The sequence below is a fragment of the Dromaius novaehollandiae genome, chromosome 5, assembly GCF_036370855.1.
Source record: "Dromaius novaehollandiae isolate bDroNov1 chromosome 5, bDroNov1.hap1, whole genome shotgun sequence".
NCBI classification, from domain to species: Eukaryota; Metazoa; Chordata; class Aves; order Casuariiformes; family Dromaiidae; genus Dromaius; species Dromaius novaehollandiae.
The window spans coordinates 14875789-14885691 of record NC_088102.1 but is presented as its reverse complement, the minus strand read 5'-3'; the positions used below and the strand labels follow the sequence as shown (position 1 = coordinate 14885691).

Sequence of the window (9903 nt, the reverse complement as noted above, 5' to 3'; positions counted from 1 at the left end):
TTGTGTTAGTTCAGAATTCATAGCTCTGGTACATTGCAAGATATTTCAGTAGTGGTCTTCCAAACCTTATTCATCAGTTTATTTAAAAAGAACGTAATTTTATTTTATTCAACTAAAAGTATACACTGTCACAATCTCTTACTTCATTTTTACTAAAATATTTCAAATGAATGTTTTACACACATTATCAAAAAAATCTGTACTATTATTTTCCTTCCCCCAAAAAAGCCAGAGTGGTTCAATAATAGGTAAAAACGTGTGCTAAGGTCCAAAGAATTTTGCTATATACACAACAGCAGGTGCTAACTTTTCCAGTTCTTTGTAAATCATATACAGAAAATATAGCAGGGCTGTAATATCACAGGTTTAACAGAAATCAAACTTCAAACTGATTTCCAAAGCAGCACGGATAGACTTTCCCCACATTATGAAAAATATACAATTTTATCACTTTACAGTCATGCACTTTGAAAAAGATCAGTAGTACTCTTCCCCGACAGTTTCTAAAAAGATAAAAGGTCACTTTAACACTGATTTTTTTTTTCTTTTTTTTAATATCTTAATATTTGGGTAAAAATGTGCCATTCTCAAACAGGGTTGTGCTCAGCAGTCTTATCAAGGTGCAAAGAGCCAACTGAAACTGGTTACACCACAGCATTTCAGAAACTTTCATGGAAATGCTCTTCAGTCACTCCAAAAAATGTCGAGGATGTGATTCTGCTTTCCCTAAACAAGCAAAGTCTGTTTGGAATCAGTGGATGCTTTCTTTGCCAAAGGATGGCAGAGCCCAGGGCTTCAATCTTGAGGAAATTAACTTAGGCTATTACCCCCAGATATATCAATTTAATGGCTGCTATTTCAAGGGATGCTTCCGTCCAACTTAATGTACAAAGCTCCTCACGTAGCTTTCACTGAAGACTTAGCACATAGTTAAGTGAATTTAAATATGCATATAAAACTTTTTAGACAACTGAAATTTTAGCACCCAAGTCATCCTGTAAAGTCATTGAGTGTCATTTTCCCCCAGGAAGACACTTTTTAGCTCAAATGGAGCTAGGTATGAAGAGTAGCAAGACTAAAAACAACCAACCAACACTGTTATGTTCTTCTGTTAAATCAAAAATACACATCTTGCATTGAAGACCTATGCTGCCAAATAAAATCATTAAAAAATACAGATTATACCCTACAAGTATAAAGGTTATTCAGTTGAACTAACTGGCTACCCTGTAAATTGGCTTTTTTTGGATTTGTAACGCTACTGGACCTCAATTACAGCACTACATCCCTTGTAGGTGATATCTGCAGGTGGAATGAAGCAGACTTTGCTTAACGTCACCACATAGATTTTGGGAGAAGTTTGATAAGGGAAATGTTTGTTTGAGAGCTTCATAGTTGGTGCGAATAGTAGTCTGATTAGCTTAGTTTATCTTGTTGAGAGGACCTGCTAGTCTAATATACTCCTAAAATAGTAAGCATGTCATCAACACAGCTAACTTTCTACAAGTGTTGGCAACATTTACATTGCTTTAAATTAACCCTGCTCCCAATGTGCTTAAATTCTCTGCTTTAATCCAGAGATACCACCAAAGTTAAAATAGGCTTGCGAGCAGATAGATTAAAGTAACCCTCTGTTAAACATCAGATGTTAAAGAATGATGTGTCTGATTTGCCCTTCTCTGGAAGGGGCAAAAATACACCACCTTTTCTGGTACGAAAATCTCAGGGTATACATTGTACAGGAGGAAGAAAAGTAATGGCTAGTAGAAACTGGAGGGCAATGAAAAAACAGGCAAAACAAAAATCAGGAATCCTCTGAAACTGTCATATTTTAAAGGAGACAGTCATATTTAGAATAGATTTTTCAGACTTACACTGGATGCAAGTACTTATTAGAGCTACAGTTAGCCAGCTCTGTATCTGCTGACTGAGCAATAGTAAGAAGTAAATTACTGGTGAGTGGCTGGGGTGGGTGGGGATGGTATCTTGTTCTTAATTTCTTCTTTTTTAAATAAACGACTATTACATTTTTATTTCTACACCCTATAATGAAGTGGTTCTTACACTTACTGGTTAGTATGTATTTTGGTTGAATTCCTTATCTTTTTATTGGTTACAGACCTAGGTTTTGACACTGCAAATTAGAGGTTCCAGGCAGCTAGTTACACTATATACAATGGGATCAATTACCTGTTTTAAAACTTGCAGGCACTAGCTCCTTGGTTTTTTTATTGGTGCTCCTTATCAACATAACAGGAGTCAAGAATTCAACTAGTAGAACAAACTTTTTTAGCAGCAAGAACCTGTCCAGCTAATTCAACTGTATGTTGACTGAGTCTTACAGAGAATTAAAAAAAAAGTGATGAGGTTTGAAGTCATTAAATCTTCAAACTAATCACTGAGATAATGCAACGTTTGAAGAAGAGGTGTTGATCTTTACACATGCCAGTCTTTAACATTATTTTACACCAATGGGTTTAATAAAGACACCCAGCTTCCCTGGACTATTGGGAAAAGGTGAGAAGGAACGTCTACTGAAATACAGGGCCAGTTGCTGTGACAAGTTGAAAAAGAAAGGGGGTCAAATTCTTACTACACCTATACAAGCAGCTGCTCCACACTAACAAAACATAAGTCCCATTGTTTTTATGTACAACCATTTGAAGGAGGAAAAACCCACTTGTTTTGGTTCATTAACAAAAATAAAGCTTCAATGGCAGGAAGTATTCTCACCCGACAGCCCATGTTAATATTGAGTTTTTATTCAGCTCTGTGAGGTTGTTGTTTGGTTACCTTACACAGTAACCAATATAGGTGAGGGTTCCAGCAAGAACATTTTTTTAAAAAAATACCCAAATCTTCCATATGTGAAAGATGAGCTGCTCTTGAAGATACTGTGAAAGCCGTAAGTGCTGCTAGGATGGCTGTTTCTGCTGAATTGTTTAATAACAAAAGCTTTACAGGAACAGTGTTGCCATATTTGTAGGGAATACTGGTGTCTGGCTAAGTGACTTCAATTCATTGACATTATGACTGCAGAAATCTTAAGTGTCATTTGTTCATGAAAAAATCAGTCATTAACAGCTCATACGGAGTCTCAAGCTTTTCTGTATGCTTGTGAGATGAGTACCACAGTACAATGTACTAAGTGGTACAAGCGTTTAATCCCTCCGATCAGTGTTTTACACAGCGCCTTGTGAAAACAGTCATCTGTCATTCCCCGAAATAAGGACCTCCAAAAAAAATCTTAGCAGCTTAGGAAATTGGCAGCCCGTAAACCAATGAATTCAAATTGCTGTTTCCTTGGAAGGTTCAAAAAAATGTGCTGCCTGGAGCCACTAGCCTAGTTATGAATCAGTTAACAAGCAGGTGGACAGAAGTAATACAAACTGTGACTTCTCCGCAGGCTAAGGTTTCTTCTTCTTGTTCTTAGAAATTCTCTCAAGTTAATTCTACAAACAGACCATACAACAAAGCAGGTTTGAACTACAATACAAATGATGCAAGTCTGGCATTACTGAATGGTTACCCATCGAACATTGGTTCCAGAGCACCACAGCCTGAAATCAGGCTTTTAGCTGCCATATTTACACTATTGACAGTTACAAAAAAACAAAAATAGGAAAAAAGCCTGAAAAAAAATCAACCCCCAACTCCCACAGAACAGGCAGCCAGAAACAGTAACTCTTTCAGTCTTCATGAAGTCACTTGCAGTCTACGGGATGATATTTCTACAATGGACCCTTGAACTGGTTTCCCGAAAGATGTTGCCTGATGGAGGGTTTGGAGCTTGCAGCATCACCCAGCTTTCGCCAGACAACCTGTAAGAAAAAAAAAAAAGGGGGGTAGGGGAGCAAAAGGCAGGAATTAAAAATCAAAGACTGCTTATTTCTTTTATTTGTCTATGAGTCAAAACGAGTGATTTCCTAGAGCAGTGCTGTAATTCTCAGTAGGGCCACTGGATGGCATATATGCGCCAGTTTCCAAGGAAAAGTCATTGAAGTGTTTTTCCAATTAGTCTCTCTTGAAATTAAAACTGGTTTTGCCTGAGGTAATAATATAAAACAAATACACTAGGTTCAGAAGTTAAGTTCAATGGTAGGTCATCCCTGTCATACTTACAGAAGTGATGTTACCATGAACAGAAAAGATAATGAAAAAGATAATGGTTAAAATTATATCTATGACTTTCTAAAAACATAATGGCCCTCTCTAGGGCCATTGGGGTAAGGAGGGCTATTTTAAAACTAGAAGAAACTGCAAAGCACTTTATAGCCATTTACATAAAATGCATATTTAAAAAAACACAGCTGATAATAGACAAACATAAATTAGCCCATTTAGGCGTGAGGATGAAGTTACAGTGTTTTACCTTTCTCCCTGCATGACTACAAGGGAACGGGGGCATTAAGCAGCCCAAATAACCTAAAAAGCAGGCCCTCATTTATTCTGTTCTTGGTGTTGCTTATAGAGATATAGCAACCTAAGTGAAATGCCTTAGCACTTACCGAAGATTGCTTTAGTGATTTAGCGGTGTAAGATACAGTTGCATTTTTTGCACCCTCTTTAGAGTTGAGATTTTTTTTTTTTTTTTTACCTTTGCCCTTTAAGATTTTTCCTGCAGTTTGCATGAAGCAAACCACTATCTTGTTCTTTCTACCTCCCATTGTATCTGTAAAGATGCAGGCACCAAAATACGATAGTGACGCCCTCCACAGTGTGGTTTAACGCTACAGAACTGTCTTGCCATCACGGTAGTTTTGGAAGACCTCACTGCAACCATTTTCAGAATTTAAAAGGAGGATTAGGCTTCTCTCCGCTGCTGTGATGCACAAAAAGGTGCCACTTGTGCTGACCTCCAATCTGGACTTCTAAAAAAGACAGCTCCGTAAGCATCCTCCTCCCTGCTGCGGGAACTTCTGTTACTGTCGAACAGCAAATCCGTGACTGCATGTGATGCTCAGTTTGAGCAATGTTCTAGCAGAAGGCCAAAATTCTTTGCTCAAATCCAACACACAGCCAAGTTATTTATCTTATTAGTAGGCTAGGCTTGAAATTGGAGGTAGCAGCACAGCAAGCAAACACTGCAGAGAAGAGCTTTGGTACAAATGTTCTGTGTACAGTATGTGGCAAGCTCAGTTTACAATGCGGTTGCTAAACACATTTGTGGTACCAGAAGAACCACACGCACAGTCCTGTTGAATGGCTTCAACCAGGAGCTTCTCCCTCTGACATCAGCTTAGGGTTTAGGCTCAAAGCCACTCAAGCTCTTGGGACTTTGAACATAGCAGACCAATTGCTGCTCTCAGCCCAAACTGAGTCCCTAGGGGCACAGCTAGATTCTGCTGCAAACAGGAGTCTTCCACCCAGGCAGAGCCTTCTGCAGAGCTATCAGTTCCCCGACACTAGCCGCTCTGTCTGCACCTGCTAAGGCAGCGCCCTGGGGAGGATCTGCTGAGCAAAGGCTGCTCAACGCAGTGAACGAGGTGGTCAGGTTGCTGATACCCACAGCAGTAGTCAGCAGAGCCTTGACTCTTCCCTCCTGTCTGGATTTCCCCCTGTGATTTCATGTCAAACACTCATATGCAGAACAGCGCTCCTCAGTACTTATAACAAAAGAACACAAGAACCACTAGAATTATTGAGAGTGGTGATTACATTGCACATTTCACGAACAATCGCTTTCTCCTTTTCACTCAGGTCTTCTTCATAGTTATCTTGCATTTGCCTGTCCAAATTTTCATGGACCTCAAGGACCTACAGACAAACAATATTACAAAAGCATTATGCTCCTCAAACAGTTAACAGTGTCCTCAACAATGTCATTACGCAGTAGTTAAATTGGCAAGATTTTTAAAGCCTTGAGATACAGAGCATCACAAAGATAAGCGTGAAACCAAGTTTGGCCCCTTCATCCTCCCACCCTTCCCCTGTGAGGACATGTCTCTCTCCACCACCTGCATGGTGTGACTAGCGCCAGAAGAGCAGGGCACCATGGCACCATTTGCATGCCTCCAATCAGCCACGAAGTCTGAGATCTTAAAGAGACAATTTCACTCACCTTTGCCCAAAAACTGCTTTCAACCTCCTTTAGTTTCTTGGAGGAACCCCTCCAAGGCCCATGGTGACAGTGATCGAGAGAGAGGGGCTGTCATCGGGGACGCCAGCACTTAGCAAGCCCAACGCAATTCCCTGCTCCCACTCGCTCCCTTCTGGGGCTGGATCAGCCAGGCTGGGGAGAGGGGGGTTCAAATAGCATTGCTGCACTGCAGGCCCCTGAGCACTGACTGCAGTCCTCTGAAGGCTCCTTTCCCAATGACCTGCATGCCTTGGTGAAGCTGGGTCACAGTAGCTTTGTGCCATAGATGCCCTCTTAAAATGGAGATGCTCACCTTGACTCTCCAAGCTTTGCTTTAATCTGCCAGACAGCATTGTTTGCACAGCACAGGGCATTGCCCTTGGCAGCGCTCTGCGAGGTGCAGTGCTGCCCTAGCCGCCAAGGCAGAGCCCCGAACGGGGCATCAGATCGTTTTTCTACCATCGCCTGCAATGGAAACCAGCCTGCTTACAACCATTGCCCCAGCATGGGGGCAGTCTGCCGTGTCTTCTCATGGAGCCCCTGCCCTGTAAATATAAGGGAATATGTGATCCTTGGCCAGGGGCCAATATGCAAGTGTAACCACACAGACCTCTAAAATTTACCAGCTGTTAACTGAGATCAGCTGGTACAAATGTGGATGAATGCCACATATACCCACGGACATCCCTGGGCCAGGCCTGTCTTGTCCTACACAAGCAACTCCATTTTGCTGTCTTTCCTCTCAGGACTGGCCACATTGTGACATACAATGGGACCACACAGGTGCCTGCAGCACCCTACCCACATGAAGTTTTGGGTGAGTGAGGTCTTAGCTTTCCTTTATCTCCTGTTTGGGACTATGCAGCTTTTCTACAACAATAACAGGAGGAAAGCACTGCAAAAACAGGAAATGTGGCTGTAAAAGCATAGAAATGGGGCTGCAAAAGTCGGGCAAGGGGGAAGGGCAGGATCTGAGACTCTCCACAGAGCTTTTGATAGGCAGCTACCAGGGTCATCTGCCTCAGCTGCTTCACCAGGAGCCCATGGGACCCAGCACTAAAATCATGCTTATTTGGCTTTGCTGGGCTCCCACGGTTGATCCAAACAGTCCAAGACTCAGGATATTTGGGAGAAGCTTGGGTTCACAGCTCTCCAGGCATTTAAAAGTCAACACAGTTTACTGCAGCCAAAGCATGCAAGACAGCTCAGTTCCACTCTCAGGTTTGGGAGGTCATGCCAGCAAACCGGGCATTTCTCAGCATGGGGGGCTACCAGATGATTGGCTAGAACCAGCTTTCCTGGCAGGAACAGAGTGGTTATGGCTCCAGCACTGAAACCACAGGTCTGAGAAGTCCAGTGCTAATGCTCATGGAGCCCACATACTCCACATGGTCGGGTCTGGGGACGCATTTGCAGGTTTGCCTTAGGAAGACAAGCAAATTTGCTGTGAAAGAATCCCAAGCCACTCCGCAAAAAAAATGGAAGCATCCTGCCTGTCACTTACTTCCCTAAACTAGATTTAGAGTTGACAATGGTTGGAAATGGTGTTCTTCCTTTTCTTTTACGGAAAATATGATTTTTAATCTCTCTTTTTTTTTCTTTTTAGATAACATTTAGGGATATATTCCCCAAGCTATGATCCCAAGGCCATGAATGGCTGGCAACAAAATCGCACATGGCTCAGGAAACAACTGTTTCAACAGCCATATGCAACAACAGTGTTATACAACTGCTGTGCACACCCCCGTGCTCCCCGGCACCTGGCGCCTCTGCACCAGCGCTTGGAGGAGGCTCAGCTGGGCACCAGCCCTGGCTGCTGGCACAGCTGGAGCAACAGGCAGCTCCCAGCTGTGCCGCCACAGAACAGCGCCCATGGGAGGTACTGCGCGTGTTTTCTAAAAGGGATTGGGTGGTCCTTTGATGAAAGAGGTTGGGGCTGGTGTGACGTGATTTAAAAGAGAGGTGGTTTAAAACACTGTGGTATTACAGGCAGCCTTCCCTTCCAGTCAGAAACGTGCTGATCCACAGACATATCCCCTCTTGCACATTCCAAGTCTTCTCATGCACTCAAATAGCTCCTCCAGACGAGTATGTTGCATGAGGCAGGCATATCACAGTGCAGGACTGCATCGAGACTGCACTGGTACATTTGCGCTGACCTACATAGCTCACCCAGGGCTTTGGCACTGATGAAAAATGTGGTACAGGGTGAAATCATTCAATGCCATCGAATAGTGCATTGTGCCTTATTCACCATGTGTCAGATATATCCGCATACATACAAAGCTCTACAGCAGGTGCATTTGCATGCATAAATATTTGTATATCTACTAAGGAACTACAGACCTGGACGCAGGGATGGGTTTCACTCTTCACTGAGGCATACAGCATTGAGTGCTCTAAGAAACGGGATACTAGACTAGATTATCTGTTGGTCTGCTTCAGCACAGCAGTCTTGCTGTATTCTGACTGCTTAACTTACAAAAATAGGTCATTCTCCTAGGGCTCTTAACCTACTTCTAAAATGCACTGGCTAGTTTAACCAACATATCTGGGACCAATCTTTATACAAATAAGAATATCCACATCCTTTTTATGGGGAGAGGAAGGGCAAGAGAGATGCAAAAAACATGTAGGAGCTGACAAAGAGAACATCTATTTTTCGCTAAAGAGGAAGGAATTAATTATTGATCCAGCTAGACTCACACATCAAACTTGCTTGTCTAGAGTCAGTATGCCTCCGATGCTCGGCTGCAAGAGCAACCACCTGCACAATCAGACCCCAGCTCAGTGCGCAAGGAATGTCTGTCAAGCAGCTAAGCACTGGCTGTGTCTACAGGGCAAGTGTCAAGGACAACTGTGGTTTAGATTAGTTAAAGATCACATCAGCTCCAGCGTCTGCTTCCACCAGCCATCAATCTTGCAGGCACAAGAGTCTCAGAGGAGAAAAATAAACTGTTTTTCTATGACTTCCACTTAAAATAAAATTGCATTCACATTCCATGAGGTGTGAAGGGGTGGTGCAGCCCATTTCTTTCAGTAGAAATGTCTTTTAACAGCGTAAACAGAGCACAGCCAGAGCTGAAAGCTGATAAGTCAGAAGTTATGGTTGCATATCATTTCTGAACGACGTCGGACTCCTTAACCCTGGACACCATCCCTCTGCACAGGTCAAAGCCTATTTCTGGGTAGACACTTTGTGCAGATGTGTTAGCATCTTAGACATAGAAAAAGGGGATCAGGAGGGTACAACTTGAGAGCTGATCCCAGAAAAGTGTGCTGGGAGAAAACAAACCCTGAAGAGCAAAATCACCTCCTGAAGAGGAGGACCTGTTACTGCTGATCTAGTCCCATCCATTTTCAAATCCTGCCACGTGTCTCCACGTGTTCAGTTTGTATCTAAGGTCAGAAACAGGCTCATACTTTCTTGTGACTTACTTCTGGCACCTCCCAACCCAGAAACCTATAGAAAATGGGCAAGTGTATCCCAGGCTCCAAGAGGCTGATGTCATCCCCTTCTTGCTCTTCATTAAGTTTCACTGACACAACAACTGAAGTTGTCCTGGCATTTGGCCCTTTGACAATCTGTCGGCGCTACCTTATCTCCCTGGGTGAAACTTCAGCCTAGGCTGGCAGCCTGCTCCATCCCAGGCCTGCGGCGATTCCCGAGCTCCTGGCAGGTCACGGCACGTGGCCCTGGGAGGGAGGGATGCGTAACCATTCTCAACTGCTCCTTCTGCTTTTCTGCAAAAGGACTCCACAGCCTTACCTTTTTTGAGACAACTTCTGTGTTAAACAAGTAACTATGAACGTGCTGCGCCTAG

At 43.0% G+C, this 9903-nt stretch overlaps 1 protein-coding gene across 1 annotated transcript in view; it reads right to left on the bottom strand.

Annotated features, from left to right (window-relative positions):
• Positions 1 to 57: 57 nt before the first annotated feature.
• CCDC85C (coiled-coil domain containing 85C) overlaps positions 58 to 9903 on the bottom strand; it is a 117081-nt gene continuing 107235 nt past the window's right edge. Inside the window, exons 5-6 of the mRNA XM_064512095.1 lie at positions 5659 to 5757; positions 58 to 3821 (exon numbers count right to left, since the gene is read on the bottom strand). Coding sequence (XP_064368165.1) covers positions 3732 to 3821; positions 5659 to 5757 — 189 coding nt within the window. The 3' untranslated portion in view covers positions 58 to 3731. The remainder of the gene's footprint in view (positions 3822 to 5658; positions 5758 to 9903) is intronic.